The 21,319-nt window shown below is 41.6% G+C and overlaps 1 protein-coding gene across 3 annotated transcripts in view; it reads left to right on the top strand.

Moving 5' to 3' along the window:
- rps6ka5 (ribosomal protein S6 kinase, polypeptide 5) overlaps positions 1–13,628 on the top strand; it is a 292,559-nt gene extending 278,931 nt beyond the window's left edge. For all 3 annotated transcript variants that reach the window (XM_068038562.1, XM_068038563.1, XM_068038565.1), the window contains one exon: positions 402–13,628. In XM_068038562.1, the coding sequence (XP_067894663.1) occupies positions 402–641 (240 nt within the window). In that variant the 3' untranslated portion in view covers positions 642–13,628. The remainder of the gene's footprint in view (positions 1–401) is intronic.
- Positions 13,629–21,319: the final 7,691 nt, after the last annotated feature.

Genomic DNA, 21,319 nt, shown 5'->3' on the forward strand with positions numbered 1-21,319 from the left:
CCCTCCCTAGCTCTGTAACCTCCTCCAACCCTCTAAGAATTCTGGTTTCTTGCACATCCCCAAATTCCTTCAACCCTCCCTCCCGGCCCCCTCAACATTGGCAGCCGTGCCTCCAGCTGCTGATGCCCTAAACACTGGAATTCCCTTCCTAAACCTCTCAACCTCTCTCTTCCTCCTTTAAGACCCTCCTTAAAAGCTTTGGTCACTTGTCCTAATATCTCTTTATCTGCCTCAGTGTCAAAATGTTTTCTGATAACACTCCTGTGAAGTGTCTTGGACATTTTACTGTGTTAAAGGCTTTATACAAATGCAAGTTATCGTTGTTGTACTTGTTTTTGATGCTACTAATGATGTTAATTCTGCCTGTTTGTTTTTTCGCTCTATATTTGACCTCTGCACAGGCCTTCAACAAATGCAAGAGGGAAGGCTTTCGCCTTCAGAATGTGGACAAGGCGCCACTGGCAAAAAGACGCAAGATGAAGAAAACCAGTACCAGCACTGAAACGCGCAGCAGCTCCAGTGAAAGTTCCCACTCCTCCTCCTCTCAGTCCCAATGCAAAACCACACCAACTAAGAAGCTGGAGCCCAGCAACCCAGTAGACAGCAATAACCCGGACAGTATCTTTCAGTTCTCCGATTAAACTGCTGCAGTCCATCTTTCACAGTTTTAAAAAAAAAGTTGTATTTATACCTTTTTATCATGCACTTGACCCTTTGAGGACCACAGTTTAATTTTTTTAAAAATATATCCCCCTTCAAAATGCCTAAAATATTTTGTGCTTTCAGTTTTTTCCAAAGCACACGCGTGTGTATATATAAAGAAGTAATAAATAATTCGGTACTTTTCCACCAGTATCGATTGATGGTTTTCTCTGGGGAATCCAAAACTAGGGGTCATAAGTAGCATAGTCATATAAATCCAAACAGGAATTCAATAGGAACTTGCAACCATATGGAGTAGTTGAGATAAATAGCATAGTTACCTTTAAGGGGATGCTTGATAAGTTCATGAGGGAGAAGGATATGCTGATAGGATTAGATAGAGAAGAGTAGGAGGAGACTTCTGTGGACCATAAGCACGGGAATAGACCAGTTGAGCCAAGTGGCCTGTTTCTTTGCTGTAAATTCTATGTAATATTGGTGAATTAGAAAAGGATGGAATAATTTCTGATTTTTAAACAATTAACCATATGAATATTCTGGGGAAAACAAAAACCCACAGCCTGGCACTCAAAGGACTTTTACTTATTTTTTTTAAAGTGTGAAAGATTTGCTGCAGTATATAAATGTTTCTGGGTGCACTTTTCAAAGAATATTCGCACATGTATCTCTGTCCTGCAGGTCCTACAAGGTATGAAGTAAGATGAAAACACTATGTTTGGTGTGTTATCTTTGCCTACAAGACTGAATCAAAAATAAGAAATTTACTGTACAGATCTATGATGGACAAAACATATGCAACCGAGATGTGCAGACGGCCCAGATTTCTTGTGTTAGCCACTTGCACTATGTAGCTTTAGAACTGTCGCCATTTTGCTTTTAATTTTTTTTTCTGACACTTGCTTTGTATTCCGCCATGGTCCTGCTACAGTGTAGCTGGATGTGGGAATCACTCGTAGCTGCCTTTTCTATGTGATGGGATCATGGTCAACCCACCCCCACACCCCACCTAACCCTCCAAGGCATCTGGCAGGTGGTGCACTTTCCTCCAAGTGATGGAGGCCTCGGGAGCACAGTGTCTGCCCATTCCCTTGGATGTTGATTGCATGCTGATGATGCAGGGATAGTGTCTGAAGAGAAAGAGGATATCTGAATTCTAAATGGGGGAGAAAATCATTGATTTTTTCTTTTCCCCTCAAAATGTAACTGTTCTGGAGTGTCACCAATTCTGACTTCTGCAGGGTTTTTAAAGTGAAGCATGAAGTAAGTCTCTCATATGGGAAATCTGAGTCCTAACACATCCATAATTTATATATATGTTCTATTTTTGGGGGCCATATGGGAAATTTGCTTATATATTGAAACAAAAGCTATTTGATAGTAATGTGTGCTCCGTATGCCATGTGCTTTGTTATTTATGTATTCTTTGGCATGTAGTCTGTTTATTTTTTGCATGGGTGGTAATCGTGTTGCCAATCTGTTTAAACAAGTTTAAAGAATTGTGTTGCAACCATTAATTTAACTAGTGCTGCGTCACAGCCAACAATTTGACGTTTGATAATTTTTCTGTAGTTATGTTTTTTGAGTTACCGGGAATTAGGTAGCTGAGTGGTGCAGACCACGATCTTCCGATTAATACCATTAATGGAAGAATTCCGAATAATGTAGCTCCGCATGATTTTTACTCCCTGTTTATGCAGCGAACACTCTTACATAAAATGCGGGTTCAGTTGGATGGATTCTCTTTTACCGTGAGTCTGTGCTGACATAGTGTAGGTCACATGTTAATATAACATTATGATAAAGATGATCCACAGGAATCCCATGGAATAGAAAGAAAGTGACTTTCTGGCCTGCAGAAATTGTTGGTAGATATTGTTGCTCCTTTGTGGCAGTGGGAATTCGCCTTCAAAAACCCACTGAATTTGTCAACTGCAGGAAAGATGTGGCTTTCAGTTCAGTTTTGATTTCCTGTTTTTGGTTCTTCCGCTAATGTATTTTACACCATGTGACCAAGTACTGAACATAAAGGGGGAAAGGAAAGCAAATTACTGCAAATGCTAGAAATCTAAAATATAAATAGCACTTAGCGGGTCAGTCAGCATCTGTGGTGAGAGAAACATAGGGTGGTATTTTATGTTCTCCCCGTGGCGAGTGTGGAGGCGGGGAGGGCATTTAATGAGGTGGAATGGTGGCAGGTGGGGACACTGCCACTTTCCTGACTCCACTCCAATTAAGTCCATGGTGGGAAGGCCCATTGACGGCCTATCTGTCCTGCCAATTGGACTCTTAAGGGCAATTAATGCCCAGTTAAGGGCCTCTTCCCACTACCAGTGGTATTAACTCAGTGGTGGGCAAGCCTTTCACCACCCGGGAAGCACGACATGCAAACTCGTGCAGGGTTGCTTGTGGTCTTCCGGGGGGGGTGGGGAGTCCCTCGTTCAAAGGCATTCAGTGCCTGATCAAGGACCCCAGCATCAGGAAGAGGGGTGGCGGGGGGACACTGAGCCAACCCCTCCCCTGTGACCCCCAGCCCGTGAAACCCCTGTCGCTATCATTTACCTCAGGCCTGGGTCGCTGTGCGATCCTGGGCCTCTGGTGGGTGTTGTTCTGGCAGCAGTCACCTCCTCCCAGGTGGCACTGCCGAGCAAAAAAAATTGCCAGCCTCTGATTGACCAGCAGCTCTTGACAGGTTGGACTTCCTACCCCAGGCTGTAATCCCAGGAAAGGCCCGTTGGTGGCCTCTCAAGTGCCGGTGGCCGAGACCCTCGTCGCCTCCATAAAATTCCTCCCATAGTATTAATTAGATTCTGGTCCTTTCAGCCAACCTGAAAGGTTAACCCCATGTTTCTGTCTGAAAAGATTCTGCCAGACCTACTAAGTATGTCCAGCAATTTCTGTTTTTATTACCTAATGTAATGGATTTTCCTTTGTCAGTTATAATGATACAGGAAATCTAAAAAAAAATTATAAATGCTCCTGGTAGTCATGAGTTTTTGAAAGCCAGTTGTATCTGACTACTTTTATGTGAATAGGAGATTTATAAGCTTTCAGAAAGCAGTGTTTTATTGAAAAGAAAACTTGATCTTCATGATCAAATAAAGGGCCAAGTAACTTTTTATACTAATATAACCTAGCCCAGTAGCTGTCTTTTTGTAAAGGAAAGCACGAATCTTTGTGTTTGAGCAGTTGATTGAATTGTGACTACAAGCAGTTGTTTGCATCTTCTTTCAGTTGAGGGCTAGGGGAGCATTGAAGGCCACATCTGGCTCAGAGTTGGAGCTGGAGATTGCTTTCATAATTGGCCCCGAATTTCCTAGATCATATTTATACAGAAATGACAGCGAACTTTACACTGGTTTCTGCTCCGATCTTACCGATACGAACTTTTACCAGAATTTCCTATCGAAATCATTTGCCTACATATAGCGTAAATTAAACATAAATACAACTGATGAGTGTGCTGCTGTCTTCTGCCATGGTGCCTCTCTTGAAGCCTCTGCTGCTGCTCCTCTTCCATTATTATGCAGAACAGGACTATGACTGTCAGGAAGGCCATTCCATCTGCTTTGTTCTTAATGTGTGGGGGTAGGGAAGGGGTGTAAAAAAGTTTGCGTGCACTGAGATTGACCACATTTTGCTTAAGTATAGTGCAGGTAAGAAAATCTATCAACATCCTTATACCAATATCAGCTGATTTCGACCAGGGTGCCGCTAAATTTTTGGATGTATATCTACACCAGTTCATCATTCGTCTAAATTCAGTAATCTGGGAACAGAGCTGTGTAAATGAGAGGCAGAGGGTTTCATCAGATATATCTGGGGGAAAAAGAGCAAATGAGGAAGGAAATTTGCTCATGGCTATGGTTCAGTGTAAAACAGGTTCGAATGGGTTGCATGAAAATTTCCTCAAAAAAAGTGCTATTTCACTCGTATGCCGCAATTGTGCTGAAACTTTTCAGGAAATTCCAACCATTCTGATTGCATTCTCCATAGAATTACATGGTGCTGGGTATGTTGCACTGTAGAGCGGTATATTTTTACATGGTGCATATGTTACTCCTGTACTACTAGACAGTATCTGGGGAGATTTAAGTTCCAATTTAAATGCCTTTTAGTACTGAGCTTGTTTTTTTCTTGATGTTTATGAGACTCGCTCAGCATAGGGATTTGCTTAAGTAAATAGGAACTCTAGAACTCCATAGTGAGAGTGTCCAAGATGCTGTAATATGGAAAAAAGTGGATGTCGATCACTGGATTTCTGAATGTTTGATGCATGATTCAAACTGAATTCTACAATCTCTTCTAAATGCTATTTTGGCAGTAAATGCAATGTCTCCAATGGGACTTTGTAAATATTAACTTAAACTACCGAGCAGGCTGCAGTGTAGATTTTTTTTTGCATCCAGGTTAAATGCAGCTGACAGTTTGAAAGAGCTACAGATCTTTCTTCAATCTGGTGAAAAGTGCTGTTTAAAATTATCTATCTTCAGAGCTGTGCACACTTCACATTGCGGAACAATGCAAAGCTTTTTCTCCCTACAGATTTATACTGTTGAGTAAGTCAAGCTTGCGTAACAACAGACTATGCTGAATATATAGGTTTTTGCATAGAATTTTTAACCCTGTATAATACTTTTACAGACAACCTAAATATTTAAATTGAAATCAGAATATTGTTGTTATGGGAGCTGTCATGTTGCTTTATTTATTAGATATTTAAAGAATTTTAATGAGGGAAAAATAATTCAAACACTGAAGAGTTTATTGCTGCTTTCTAGCTACTTGTACTAATTTTTAAAAGTTGATAGCTTTATTCAGGTGAGTCAATGAAAGCTTTTAAGACTTTTTAGTCAACTTGTTTTAACTGCAGCTCCTTAAAGGAGGTTGGCAAATACTCATTGCAATTTTTTAGAGAGAATTTAATTGTGGTTTTATTGTGTGTAGTGACAATTGTCCCACTGTGCAAATGTGCTATGAAATTGATGCAATTTAAAATATATATATATTTACAGCAAATAGTATTGTAGATCCTTTAAACCCCCTCCAAGAAGAGAATGCTCCACACAAGGATTATGCCTATTTACACTTACAGGAAAATTTCATAACTTTTTTACTTGATATTTTTGCTGTAAAAAAAAATCAGAGTATTCACTGTTGTCAAAAGGAATAAAATAACATCTGCATCAAACTTAAAGCAGCTAAACATTAGAAATTTCAATTGATGCTGTTCTCATACAAATCCATATAATCATAGAAAGTCTACATCACCAGAGGAGGCTCTTTGGCCCATCGTGCTTATGCCAGCTCTTTGCTAGAACAATCCATTGCTCCACACTCTCCACCGCGCCCCCTTCTGCACCCCCACCCCCAACCCAGGGTATCTTACCTTGCTTGGAATATTTATTGACTTTCCTCTTTAAAAAGTGCAAACACTGCCTGAACCTCTCCAGCAACCCTCAGCATAAGGACATTTCTCCTAACCCCTCTCCTCACTCAATTTAGTGGTTATTTTACATTGTTGGCCCCTTAAGAGATATAAGGAGAATGTGATGAAGAACTTTTTTACACAACGAGTGGCAATGACCTGGAACACTCTGCCTATGGGTGGTGGAAGTGGAGATTATCAATGATTTCAAAAGGAAACTGGTTAAGCACTTGCTTAGGGCTACAGGAAATGGCGCAGGGAATGGGACTGACTGGATTGCTGTGCACAGAGCCGGCATGGACTCAATGGGATGAATAGCCTCCTTCTGTGCCATAATGATTCTTATGGCTCGTCACTGACTCCCCAACCAGAAGAAATTGTCTTTCCCCATTAACCCTACCCAAACGCTTAAAAATTTTAAACACCTCTAATTAAATCTCCCCTGGGCCTTCTCTGCCCCCATTGGAAACATTCCCGGCATCTCAAGTGAGCACACTTGCACCAACTTCTCTCCCTGCTATTTTAATGCACACTCCAACCTGGGCTATTCAAAATAGGTTACCACCTGCGTTAAAATAGCACAGAGAGGAATTTGGTACAGTCATATTGTGGTGTATAAGAACAGTGCACTGCTGCATTTTCCAGCCTCAAAAGTTAAAATCTGATATGAGGAGCTTTAATTTGTGGTTTTTTTTAAGGGGGTGGGTGCAAATTATACCATTTCCAGATACCTTTTGTTTTTGGAAACTTGCTTTTCTCTTGCTGGCTTCCATAGCAGAGGTGGAAATTAGGGGGACTGCTAAGTGAGAAAGGTCCTTGCTTCGTGGCAAAACAAACACAGGGTTGCTGTTACTCTACAAACCTAAAAGGAAAGGTGGTGAAAGCTAGCCATGCAAAGTTTGTGCCGTCCTGGAGGCATTTTGTTGGAAACTGATTGATGCATTTGTTTCATATAAGTGCAAGAATAGTATATTGTCAGAAAGCAAATGTTGTAAAGACGTATCTTTGGAGTAATGATATGATCCCCTGCCTCAGGTGCCAAGACCATATGATACTTAAAGCTGCCAATCTCTCGATGCGTCACTTCTGATGACTTTTTTACCTTCAGCAGTAAAGATGTTATATTGACCTGATCCTGATGTGGTTTCTCATTTGTAGTAAAACTCATATCTGTTAAAGCCACACTGTGCAATATTAGCATACATATGTTTTACATTAGATGGGTTGATATGTCTGTAAAAATAACACAGGAAATTAATTTACATAGAATTTACAGCACAGAAACAGGCCACTCGATCTGTGCCGCTGTTTGTGCGCCACCGAGCCTCCTCTCTACTTCATCTAGCCATATCAGCATATTCTTCTATGCATTTCTCCTTCATGTGTTTATCTAGGTTCCTCTTAAATGCATCTGCATTATTCATCTCAGCTACTCCCTGTGGTAGCAACTTCCTCATTCTAACCACACTCTGAGTAAAGAGGTTTCTCCTGAATTCCGATTTGAATTTATTGGTAACTATCGTATATTTTTGTCCCTTAGTTTTGGACTCCCCTTAAATGGAGACAACATCTTTACCTTATCAAACCCCATCATAATATTAAATACCTCATAGAATCCTAGGATGATATTGCACAGAAGGATGCCATTAGGCTCATTGTGCCTGTACCAGCTCCCTGGCAGAGCTAGCCAACTAATCCCACTCCCCTGCTCCTCTCCACAGCCCTACAAGTCTTCTCCCTTCCAGTATCTTCCTATTCTCCCCTGAATGCCACTATTGTACCTGCCTCCACCATCCCCCAGGCAGTATGTTCCTGTTCACAACACACTCTGTTTAAACAAAAGTTTCCTCATGATGCCATTTGAATCTGTTAACGGGTTCATGTGCAATAATTGTGTACTCGCTTTTGACCTCGCTTGACTTTGCTGCTGTGCTTAATTGATTATGTGTTCTGCTATCCACGGTGCAAGTTGGTATTAAGATCTGCTGCAGTATGTGCAAGTTCACGTTTTCTCCTCAGGTGAGATCGATTCTGCAAGCCAGCTTCACTGTAGTTTATTGTAAACCAGTATTACAGTAAAGATGCATCTATTTTCTAAATGTAGTGTGCAGGGTACAGCACATTGCAGACTAGATTACCACTGCAAACCAAGAAACACAACGGGAGCCGTGAAATGCACAAAGTAAAAACACCATGGGGTGAGCTATGACTCCTGTACATTGGGTGAAAGGTTCATAATAAATTAGAAACTATGTTATAGTCCTTCGCACAATGAGTGAACTCCAAGTGTTCACTTATTGCTAATGAATCCTTGAGTTAGAGTTTTACTTGGGCCACCTGGTATGAACTAGGCGGTAGTGGCTAAAAATGTTTTACTGTCAATTTACACTGGCCTGTTTCAGATAGTAGGCCCTTTTATTAAGCAAAATAGAGGTCACTTTAGCACACCTTATGCAGTTCAGCTGGCAGTCTAGCCATAGAGGAGCCCAAGTTTTTATTTTTGTGTAGGCAGCTTGGAACAAATCTAGATTTGATTTTTTACAAAAAAAATTGCAAGTGCTGGGAAACTAAAACAAAACGAGAAAATGCAGAAAACAACTAGCATCTGTGGAGAGAACAGAAACGTTTCTGGCCCGGATTTTGCAGTCAGCAGTGAGGAGATGGCACTTGCCGCTGACCTCAAAGCCTACCACAAGGATCTAGTGATTTCTGTGGTGTCGATTTCCCCTTTCCCAGAGTTAGTTTAAATCTGGTGTTTAGTCAAGGGGATCTCTAGGCATCCAGCAACAGTGATGTCATCAAACAGGCTAAGCAGCCAATCACATGGAAGTATTCTCAGAACAAACCAGCAAGTAAAATGCACTGATTTTCCTGTTAAAATAAATAACTTGGAAATACACATGGGATTAAGGTAAAAGCTGAAATACAAACAAACATTTAAAAAAAATTAAAATGTTTTTTTTTATCATAATGAAGAAATTTTGACATTCCACAAAGACAGTTTTTCAGAGCCAGAGAGGTTTTCCAACAGTAATTATGAACTTAGAATACCACTAAAAACCCAGTTACACATCATTCAACAATGTGTTGTTTTTCAAGGGTTTTTACAGTGAAACTAATATCATAAAAGGGCAAGTTCTCCTCAGTTCAGTGATTTCTAATTGATCGAAGACTGTGGGGACTTCAACAACGCACCCTATGGAGAAATGTAGAATCACTGACAGAAGCTTCTGGATTTCTGCATTTAAATGCTCATGTGTGGACTCCAGAAGTTTACTGTCAGTTTCAGAGGAGTAATGACAGCGAATGCTGTCAGTTTTGCTGTCACAACATCCGGGCCCATGTTTCAGTTATTCTGACAAAAAGTTACAGCCAGAACGTTAACGTTATTCTAAGTGTTTGCAGCACTTTCTATTCTTCTTCTAGGTTTGTTTAACAAGTTCCAAACACATCTGGAATCTTTCACACTGCTGGTCCAAGTCAAAATCCTATATACAGTGAAATTAAATCACAGCAGTAGCAGAATAAATCCAATAATTTTTCACGTTTAAATAACAATCAGGAAATGGTGGTGTAGTGGAATGTCGCTATGCTAGTAATCTAGATGCCCAGGCTAATGCCCTGAGGACACAGGTTTGAATCCCACCACAGCAGTTGGTGGAACGTAACTTCAATTAATTAATAAAAATTCTCAAATTGAAAGCTAATCTTAGTTTCATGGCACCATTACTATCATCGATTGTTGTAAAATCCCATCTTGTTCACTGATGTCCTTTAAGGGAAGAAATCTGCTGTCCTTACCTGTTCTGGCTGACATATGACTCCAGACCCACAGCAATGTGGTTGACTCTTAACTGCCTTCTAAAATGGCCTAGCAAGCCATTTAGTTATCAAGGGAAATTAGGATGGGCAACAAATGCTGGCGTTGCCAGTGACGCCCACGTCCTATGAAAGAATATTTTAAAAAACATGATAGCGTTTGTAGCTTTGTGCTGTTTCATTTTTGTACAGCATCTATAGTCATAAGAGTCTTTTTCCAAGTAAATTCTCTGTATACATGGTGACTTTTCAAGCAGTTCAATGTCTTGCACAATGAGTATTGGTATATTTTTGTATAGGCTGAGTCCTTTTGATGTGGAAAGCAGTTAATGAGATGTAAAACATGCCTGCTTATGTGTACAGTCTGGGGATTTTTGATCCCTAGTTATTTATGTGCAGTCACGCAGCAATCAAAATTTAAAATTGGTGTCGTGTTTTCAAAATTAATTAATCCTGTCTTTCACACTGCAACTAAATTGCTGAATGTTAAATAATTGGAAGATTTTCATTAAAGTCTGGCACTTGGATGTTTTTACTAATGATTTCCTAATAGTTTTTACTTAACCTGTTATGTTGGGAATGAGGGAGGAGAATGTATCTACTAGATAATTCCAGGATGTTGCACATTTAATTGCAGTGTGAAGAGGGCTTTAACCAGAAGTCTTCACACTTGTGTGTAGGGAAGCTCTGAAACTATTGGCACGCGCCCAAGGTTCTCCCATAACTATTGCCACACTGCCAGAGGCCTACAAATGTTGACACACTCCTGGGGATCTTCCACAAATATTGACTTCTAAAATTCAAATTTTAGCTGAAAATTTCCTTTCAGTGACCTCAAAAATAATCTTATCAAGAAGGAAAACAATGCTGTCAGAATACTGTCACTGCAGGAAACATTGTTGGACAGCAATGAAAATAATGCCCTGGTGAATTAACAAATGCTCAGCAAAAAAAATATACAATACAGAATTCTTGAGACAGTGCTTGTGGATTCCTGGCATTCCCTCAAAGACCCTTATTTGAAAACATGTGTTTTGTAACTTCAAATCGCACTGCCATTTAATGGGTGGACTGCAAACATTCATGGTGCATTAATAGTGACCTCCAAAAATAATTGCTTAGCCTGCGAGACTTGAGGCTGTTTTATTCTGACATATCAGGAATTTTTTTCTCAATCCATGGACAGCCGTTAATGTACACTAATCTATATGTGTGCCTAGAATGTTTCTTTTTACAAATTTTAAGAAACTAGCATTAATTAATTGGCTGTGTGTACCTTTTGAAAAGATGTGAGAAAATATTTACATAATTTACTCTACTACTTTTTTCTTAGTGTCTAGATTCCCCAGGAATTGGGTGTTGTGTTATCTTAATTTCCTAATCTAAACAGTGAGGCAGCTCGACTGGATGGTAGTGAGTGAGAAGACAGCATTACAAGGGTTGGACTATTTGGGCAATGTGTCAAGCTTTTCAATTACACATACATACCTCAAACCTTTTGCCAAGGTGCGTGCTACTTTTGTATTCGCTATAAATTAGGATATCTCTCACTAGTGACGGTGAATGTCTGGGCTTCTTTTGTTATGAAAGATCCAAACCTATGAGCGAGTTCTAATGAGTTTTGTACAAGTCAAGGAATGTCTGTGGAAGTCACCTTGGAAAGAGATCCAGCAATCTTACGACAATTTAATTTCTGAATGCCCACTTGATAATTTATGTTTCTCTTCATTTCTCCCTCCTAAATTATAGTTTAATAATTTAATTCAAAAGTTAAAACTTTTGAAATCTATTAATCACCAATCCGTAGAAGGAGATATATACAAGAACACAGACTTTATAGGGGCAGGCCCTTTGGGCTAACGAGCTGGATTTCTTTCTGATGATCAACCCCATCTACCAGCAGCCTCACCACATCCCTAGTCCCTTCTCTAGAAACAAGGTTAGTTTCTTAATCCATTGGCAACTGTCTACTCCCTGATCACTTCTAAGAATACAGACTGTTAGAGTGGGCAGAAGAACACACTGTAAATACTGTGGGAAGCATCGCCTGTTGAGGCTTAATCCTTTTTTTAGTGCTTATCCCTACTAAGCTTCAAGTTTCCAGCTCGGTACATCCAGTCCTGGAGCAAATAATTAATGCAGGGGTCAATACAATTTGAACTATATTAACTTAACTTGTGGTAGAACTAAAGGAGTGAAATCATTTTCGCTGGTGGCTCATGGATGACTGAATTTTCCCAACATCTCGAGTGCTGAGTTTAAAAATAAAACTACCATAGCTGGAAATCCAAAACAATATCAGAAAAGGCTGAAAATACACAGCAAGTCAGTTAGTGTCTGAAAGGGAAAATATGGGTTAGCGTTTCAGATAGGGCTCTTCGTTGGAACTCTGAGTGTCCTCAAAAGTTTAATACCTCTTTTTTGCCTGCTTTCAGATCCTGACTGACCGATTGTGCATTTGGAGCCTTTCCTGGTTTTACTAAGAGTTTTGAGTCTTGTGGCACCTTTACACTTAGGGCGAGCAATGCTAAGCCTTCCGTGCTTATACTATCCTGCTGTTCTGTAAACTTGCTTTAGCTCTACAGGAAAAGAGTGGCTGTGTTAGAGATTTTGGAACAAGTTGCCTGCAGTGACCAATAATGCTTGGTGGAGAGAGCCTAAAATTTTCGAGAGAAAATCACCAGCAAAAAGATCTCTCTGTCCCTAACCTAGCAACTACTAAGACTTCTCCAAGCCCGCACATAGCTTTAGGTAGGCCCACCAGACAAGGACATAAAAACTTTTTTTTTTAACAGTGGATTTGTAACAGTATTTGATAGAAGAAAGTTTTTAAAAGTTTTAAAGGTGGGGGAGCTACAATGTGAATAGCTACTGTACTTATTTAATATGGCTTAATGTATTTGACTTGAGAATAATTCCTATTTATTATATTACATATATTTCACACACATTGCTGTTGTAACAGGGAAAAAAACACACAGCAGTTCTTGTGTGTCGTACAAGTATCCCTGTATAAGTGAAGCTATACACTGTGGAAATCCTACTAGCAGTTTTACACTTTATGCAACACAAGATCGTACTCATGTTAGGTATCCAATAGTCTGTTCAGAACTAGTCTAATTTTTTCTAGCTGGGCTAGGAATTGAAAGTGTTGAAGCATTTCTGTGTAGAACTTTGGCAACATCGAGCTGATAACGAAGGTTTTTAAAACAAAAATAAAATGCCAAAGTATTGTATTTTCACCCCTTGCTGTACATATCCGCTGAGCCATAGAGAGAATTATCAGCTTGTTATATAAACTGATTAATTATGGTGATGGTTAGTACAGGCGCATATTTCAAGATGACTTGGCTTTATAATATGGTTTATTTATTGCAGAGATGATATCCAAATCAAGAGTATTTTAATGCAGAGAAGGGCAGTTTGCAAACTTGGTGTTGGGAGTTAGTCATAATGGAAACAACCATTCCTTTGTTTTAGGGAATTTACTGAATAAGTTGTATCAACTTGACAACTTGTGTTGGGTGATGGGGAAAATTGTGCTTTGTAAACTATTGCTCTTTTAAGAAGTGGTGCAGTGTTTGGCATGTACTAATGTGCTTGCTTCAGTGTCAATCAGTTTAAGTATAGGATTACTATTAAAACCAAGGGCTCACACTTTCAGAGACATTTGTGTGAATAAATGTACTTGTTACTGTCTGTCTTTTGAATTGAAATAAATTTGCCAATAGTATGAAAGAAGTGCACTTTTTCTTTGCAGTATTGATTTGGCTGTAATTGCGCTGTGTTGCCAAATGCTGATGTGGCAGCTCCCATGGTGGCTCAGTGGACAATTGCAGAGGCCAGTGGGATACTCAGCCATATAGACCAGTGAGCACCTCATTATAATCTTTAAGTTAGGCAGCAGGATAGTAAGGATACTGCAGTTGGCCTTGGTCCAGTGTGGAGAAAATTCCACTATTTCTGATAATTATCCAGTGTCCCTGGTGGAAATTGCTCATGTGTCTGGTGAAACGAAAGATGATTTATATAGCACCTTTCAAAACCTTGGGACATCCCAAAATGCTTAACAGCAAATCAGGTACTTTGGAAGTGTAGAAATATAGGGAAGTGTGGCAACCAATTTGTGCAAAGCAGTGTCCCACAAAAAAGCAATTTGATAATGATCAGATAATCAGTTTTAGTGATTTTGGTTGAGGGACAGACAGACTGAGCTAAGTGATCCCATAACCAACAGATCAGATCTAAGCTGCAGTCCTGCCACATCAGTCATGAATGGTAGTGGACAATTAAACAACTAACTGGAGGAGGTGTTTCCTGATATATCCCCAGCCTCAATGATGGGGGAGCCCAGCACATCAGTGCAAAAGATAAGACCGAAGCATTTACAATAATCTTCAGCCAAGAGTGCCGAGTGGATGATCCCTCTCGGCCTCCTCCTGAAGTCCCCAGCATCACAGATGCCAGTCCTCAGCCATTCGATTCACTCTGCATGATATCAAGAAATGACTGAAGGCACTGGATACGGCAAAGGCTATGGGCCCTGACAACATTACAGCAATAGTACTGAAAACTTGTGCTCCAGAACCTGCCACGCCCCTAGCTAAGCTGTTCCAGTACAGCTACAACACTGGCATCTACCCAGCAATGTGGAAAATTGCCCAGGTATGTCCTGTACACAAAAAGCAGGACAAGTCCAACACAGTCAATTGCTGCCCCATCAGTCTACTCTCAGTCATCAGTAAAGTGATGGAAAGTGTCGTCAACAGTCCTTTCAAGTGACACTTGCTTAGCAATAACCTCTGACTACTGCTCAGCTTGGGTTCTGCCAGGACCACTCAGCTCATGACCTCATTACAGCCTTGGTTCAAACATGGACAAAAGAACTTAACTCAAGAGGTGAGGTTAGACTGACTGCTCTTGACATCAAGGCAGCATTTGACCGACTATGGCGTTAAGGAGCCCTAGCAAAACTGAAGTCAATGGGAATTGGGGAAAACTCTCTGCTGGTTGGAGTCATACCTAACGCAAAGGAAGATGTTTGTGATTGTTGGAGGTTAATCATCTCAGCTCCAGGACATCACTGCAGGAGTTCCTCAGGATAGTGTCCTCGGCCCAACCATCTTCAGCTGCTTCATCAATGACCTTCCTTCAATCATAAGGTCAGAAGTGGGGATGTTTGCTGACGATTGCATAATGTTCAGCACCATTCGTGACTCCTTAGATAGTGAAGCAGTCCGTGTAGAAATGCAGCAAGATCTGGACAATATCCAGGCTTGGGCTGATAAGTGACAAGTAACACTGGCACCACACAAGTGCCAGGCAATGACCATCTCCAACAAGAGAGAATCTAACCATCTCCCCTTGACATTCAATGGCATTACCATGGCTGAATCCCCCACTATCAACATCCTGGGCATTACCATTGATCAGAAACTGAACTGGAATAGCCATATAAGTACGATGGCCACAAGAACAGGTCAGAGGCTAGGAATCCTGTGGCAAATAACTCACCACCTGACTCCCCAAAGCCTGTCCACCATCTACAAGGCACAAGTCAGGAGTGTGATGGAATACTCTCCACTTGCCTGGATGGGTGCAGCCCCAACAACACTCGAGAAGCTCAACACCATCAAGGACAAAGCAGCCCACCTGATTGGCACTCCATCCACGAACATTCACTCCCTCCACCACCAATGCACAGTGGCAGCACTGTGTACCATTTAGAGGGTTGTTTTTCAGATTGGAGGCCGGTGACCAGTGGTGTGCCGCAGGGATCGGTGCTGGGCCCTCTGTTGTTTGTCATATACATTAATGACTTGGATGTGAATGTAGGGGGCATGATTAGTGAGTTTGCAGATGACACCAAAATTGGTGGTATAGTGCAGTGAAGAAGGTTGTCTAAGGTTACAACAGGATATAGATCAACTGGGAAAGTGGGCAAGGGAGTGGCAAATGGAATTTAACGCAGGCAAGCGTGAAGTGATGCATTTTGGGAAGTTAAACCAGGGCAGAACATATACAGTGAATGGCAGGGCCCTGGGGAGTGTTACTGAGCAGAGAGACCTTGGGGTGCAAGTACATAGTTCCCTGAAAGTGGCAACACAGGTAGACAGGGTGGTGAAGAAGGCATATGGCATGCGTGCCTTCATGGCCGAGGCATTGAGTACAAGAGTTGGGACGTCATGTTACAGTTGTACGTAACGTTGGTTATGCCGCATTTGGAGTACTGTGTGCAGTTCAGGTCGCCGCACTACAGGAAAGATGTGATTAAGCTAGAGAGGGTGCAGAAAAGATTCACAAGGATGTTGCTTGGTTTGGAGAGTTTGAGTTATAAAGAGAGATTGGATAGGCTGGGTCTGTTTTCTCTGGAGCGAAGGAGGGTGAGCGGGGACATGGTAGAGGTATATAAAATTATGAGAGGCATAGATAGGGTAGATAGCCAGAGCCTGTTTCCCATGGTAGGGGTGAGTAAAACTAGAGGGCATAGATTTAAGGTGAGAGGGAGGAGGTTTAAAGGGGATCAAAGGGGTAAATTTTTCACACAAAGAATAGTGGGCATCTGGAATGAGCTGCCTGAGGAGGTGGTGGAGGCAGGAACAGTAGTGACATTTAAGAGGCATCTGGACAGGTACTTGAATGAGCAAGGCATAGAGGGATATGGAATTAATGCAGGCAGGTGGGATTAGTGTAGATAGGCATTATGGTCAGCATGGACGCGGTGGGTCGAAGGGCCTGTTTCTATGCTGTACGACTGTATGACACGATGCATTGCAGCCATGCACCAAGGCTCCTTAGCACCTTCCAAACCTGCGACCTCTACTACCTAGAAGGACAATAGCAGCTGTTGCATGGGAACACCACCACCTGCAAGTTCCCCTCCAAGTCATACACCATCCTGACTTGGAACAATATCGCCGTTCCTTCACTGTCGCTGGGTCAAAATCCTGGCACTCCCTTCCTAACAGCACTGTGGGTATTCCTATCCCACATGGACTGCAGCAGTTCAAGAAAGCAGCTCACCACCACCTTCTCATGAGCATTTAGGGAAGGGCAATAAATGCTAGCCCTCCAGCAACACCCACATCCCATGAATAAATAAGAAAAAAGGATAAATATTGGCCAGAAAATTGGGGGGAACTCCCCTGCTCTCCTGGTCTGGAGTTGGACTCAGGTGTGAGTGCTACTAACTGAGCCACAGTTTGACTTGTGATGATGGGATCAGGGTCGCCTACGAACGTACGAATTAGTAGCAGGAGTAGGCCATTCGGCCCCTTTGTGCCTGCTCCGCCATTTAATAAGATCATGGCTGATCTGATTGTGGCCTCAACTCCATTTTCCTGCCTACCACCGCCACTGCCCCTCAACCACCCCACCCCCACCACCCTTTGACTTCTTAGTCAAGAATTTGTCTACCTCTGCCTGAAAAATATTCAATGACCCGACCTCCACCGCTCTCTGGGGAAGTGAGTTCCAAAAACTCTCAACCCTCTGAGGAAAGTTTCTCCTCATCTCCGTCTTAAATGGACAACCCCTTATTTTTAAACTGTGTCCCCTAGTTTTAGTCTCTCCCACAAGGGGAAACATCCTTTCAGCATCCATCCTGACAAATCCCCTCAGGATAAAGGCCTGCTCTGGTCTGCAATTAAAAACTGACCCGGCCCGAGTCCTTTGATTTTTTTTTCCTGCCGCTGACCCGACCCGACCACTGGAATGAAGTTGATTATATCAAAGAGGTTGTGCTCTACCTTGGATGGAATCGCTCACTGCAGGCTAGTGCGGAGTCCGGATGCACGTTTCCTGCCTTGATGTCCTAGCTGTCACTGTGTCTGACCCGAACTGACCCAAACCCGAATGCCAGATGCAGAAGAGCGACTCGACTGGACCCGAACCCAACACATGTTTTCGGTCCTGGTCAGGTAGCCATGCTGTACCTCGGGATCTCATGAATTTCAATAAGATCACCTCTCATTCCTCTAGCCTCCAATGGATACAGACCCAACATGTCCAAAATGTCCTCATAAGGTAACCCGACCCCCCAACATCCCAGGTATCAGTCGAGTGATTTTTCTCTGAACTGCCTCTAACGCATTTACATCCTTTCTCAAATAAGGAGACTAAAACTGTACATAATATGCCAGATGTGGTCTCACCAACACCCTATACAACTGTAGCAAAACATCCCTATTCCATTCTGATGAAAGGTCACATCTGAAACGTTAACTCTGCTTCTCTCTTCACAGATGCTGCCAGACCTGCTGAGTATTTACAGCACTTTCTGTTGTTTCCTATTCCATTCCCCTCGCAATAAAAGACAACCTACCATTTGCCTTCCTAATCACTTGCTGTATCTGCATACCAACCTTTTGTGATTTATGTACCAGAACACCCAGATCCCTCTTTACCTCAGAGTTCTGCAGTTTCAATTTAAATAATATGCTACTTCACTGTTCATCTTGTCAAAGTGGAAACTTCACATGTTCCCACATTATACTGCATTTGCCAAATTTTTGTCCACTCACTTAACCTATCTAAATCCCTGTGCAGACTCCTTATGTCCTCTTCACAACTTACTTTCCTACCTATCTTTGTGTCATCAGCAAATTTAGCAACCATACATTCTGTCCCTTCATCCAAGTCATTGATATAGATTGTAAGTAATTGAGATCTCTGATCCTTTTCCAGTGCAGCACAAGAACACAAGAAATAGGAGCAGCAGTAGACAATATGGCCCATCGAGCCTGCTCCGCCATCCAAAATGATCATGGCTGATATTAGGATTCAACTCCACTTTCCCACCCACTCGCCATATCCCTTGATTCCCTGAGAGACCAAAAATCAGCTTTAATTGTATTCAACGATGGAGCATCCACAACCCTCTGGGGTAAAGAATTCTGAAGGTTCACAACCCTTTGAGTGAAGTAATTTCTCTTACTCTCAGTCCTAAATGATCGGCCCGTTATCCTGAGACTGTGCCCCCGTGTTTTAGATTACCCGACCAGCAGAAATAATCTCTCGGTGTCTACCTTATCCAGCCCCTTTAGAATCTTATATGTTTCAATGAGATCACCTCTCATTCTTCTAAACTCCAGAGAATATAGGTCCAATTTACTTAGACTTTCATCATAGGACAACCCCCTCAGCCCAGGGACCAATCTAGTGAAGCTTCGCTGCACTGCCTCCAATGCTAGTATATCCTTTCTTAAATGTGGAGACCAAAACTGCACACTACTCCAGAAATGGTCTCACCAAAACCCTGTACAATTGTAGCAATACTTCCTTATTCCTGTATTCTAATCCCTTGCAATAAAGGCCAACATGCTATTTGCCTTACTAATTGCTTCTTGTACCTGCATATTAACATTCTGCGTTCCTTGTACAAGCGCACCCAAGTCTCTTTGAACATGGACACTTACAAGTTGCACACATTTAAAAAATATTCTGCTTTTCTATTTTTATGACCAAAGTGAACAACTTCACACTTCTCTACATTATACTCCATCTGCTATTTTGTTGCCCACTCACTTAACTTGTCTATATCTCTTTGCAGCCTCTCTACATCCTCCCCACAGCTTACCTTTCCATCTATCTTTGTATTATCAGCAAACTTAGATACATTACTCTCTGTCTCTTCATCCAAGTCATTAACATAGAGTGTAAATAGCTGAGGCCCCAGCACTGATCCTTGTGGAACTCCACTATTCACTGCCTGCCAACCTTAAAATGCCCTGTTTATGCCCACACATTTCCTGTTTGTTAACCGATCATCTATCCATGCTAATATATTACCCCCAACTCCATGAGCCCTTATCTTGCCAATTAACCTTTTGTGTGGCACCATATCGAATGCCTTTTGGAAATCCAGGTATACTACATCTACTGGTTCCCCTTTATCTACCCTACTAGTTACATCCTCAAAAAACTCTAATAAATTTGTGAAACTGGATTTCCCTTTAGTAAAACCATGTTGACTTGTTCTAATCATACTGTGCTTTCCTAAGGGCATTGTTAAGACTTCCTTAATAATAGATTCCAGCATTTTCCCAATGACTGATGTTAGGCTAACTGCCCTGTTGTTCACTGTGTTCTCTCTCTGGTCTTTCTTGAAAACCAGTGTAACATTTGCCAACTTCCAATCTGATGGGACCGTTCCTGCCAACACTTGTTGTCTAGGCTCAGTCATGAAGAGTGGCCACTGGAACAGCAGCAACAATTTGCATTTATGTGCGTAGTAATTAATTTACATAGTAAAACACCTCGAGGTGCCTCACAGGAGTATTACCAAGTAGAATTTGATAGAGTCACATAAGGAGATAGTAGGACAAGTGGCCAAAAGCTTGGGAAAAGAGGTAGGTTTTAAGGAGTGTATTAAAAAGGAGGAAAGAGATATAGCAAGACGGAGAGGTTTAGGGAAGGAATTCCAGAGCTTAACATAAGAAATAGCAGCAGGAGTAGACCATACAGCATCTCCAGCCTCCTCTGCTATTCAATAAGATCATGGCTGAGCTTCTACACCAACTCCACTTTCCTACCCTTGATTCCCTTGGTGCTAAAAAAAATCTATAGATCTCAATGACTGAGCATCCACAGCTCTCTGGGGTAACGAATTCCAAAGATTCACAACACTGAGTGAAGATATTTCTCCTCATCATAGTCCTAAATGGCTGATTCCTTATCCTGAGACTGTGACCCCCTAATTCTGGACTCTCTAACCAGGGAAAACAGTTTTTCCTCATCTATCCTGTCAAGCCCTCTCAGAATCTTTTATGTTTCAATGGGATAACCTCTCCTTCTAAACCCCAGAGACTATAGGCCCATTTTACCCCCTCTTCATAGGACAACCCTCTCATCCCAGGAATAAATCTAGTGAACCTTTATTGCACCCCCACTAAGTCAAGTATATCCTTCCTTAGGTAAGGAAACCAAAATTGTACACAGTACTCCAGGTGTGATCTCACCAACACCCGATATAATTGCTGCAAGATTTTCTTACTCTTATACTCCAATCCCTTTGCAGTAAATGCCAACATATCATTTACCTTCCTAATTGCTTGTTGTACCTGCATGTTAACTTAGTGAGCTGTGTACAAGGACCCCCAAATCCCTCTGAATACCAACATTAATTAGGGTCTAGGCAGCTGAATGTACGTCCTCCAATGACGAGCAATGAAAAGCGGGGATGCACAAATTAGAATTCGAGAACTGCTATTACTCATGGTTGCATTCCCCAGAAAGGATCAGTGTGTTTAAGAGAGGAGGAGAGAAAATTAGAGGAGCTGAAAGTAACTTAGAACTATCTCAAAGTCCTTAAAAGCACATTGTCCCTAGATTCCCTGCCTTCCTGTCTGATGACCGACCTAATCCAATGAATAAAGAAAAGGTAGGTAACTGTTAATCTACTTAAATGGAATT

This window comes from Heterodontus francisci, chromosome 9 (genome assembly GCF_036365525.1).
Source record: "Heterodontus francisci isolate sHetFra1 chromosome 9, sHetFra1.hap1, whole genome shotgun sequence".
In the NCBI taxonomy this organism is placed as follows: domain Eukaryota; kingdom Metazoa; phylum Chordata; class Chondrichthyes; order Heterodontiformes; family Heterodontidae; genus Heterodontus; species Heterodontus francisci.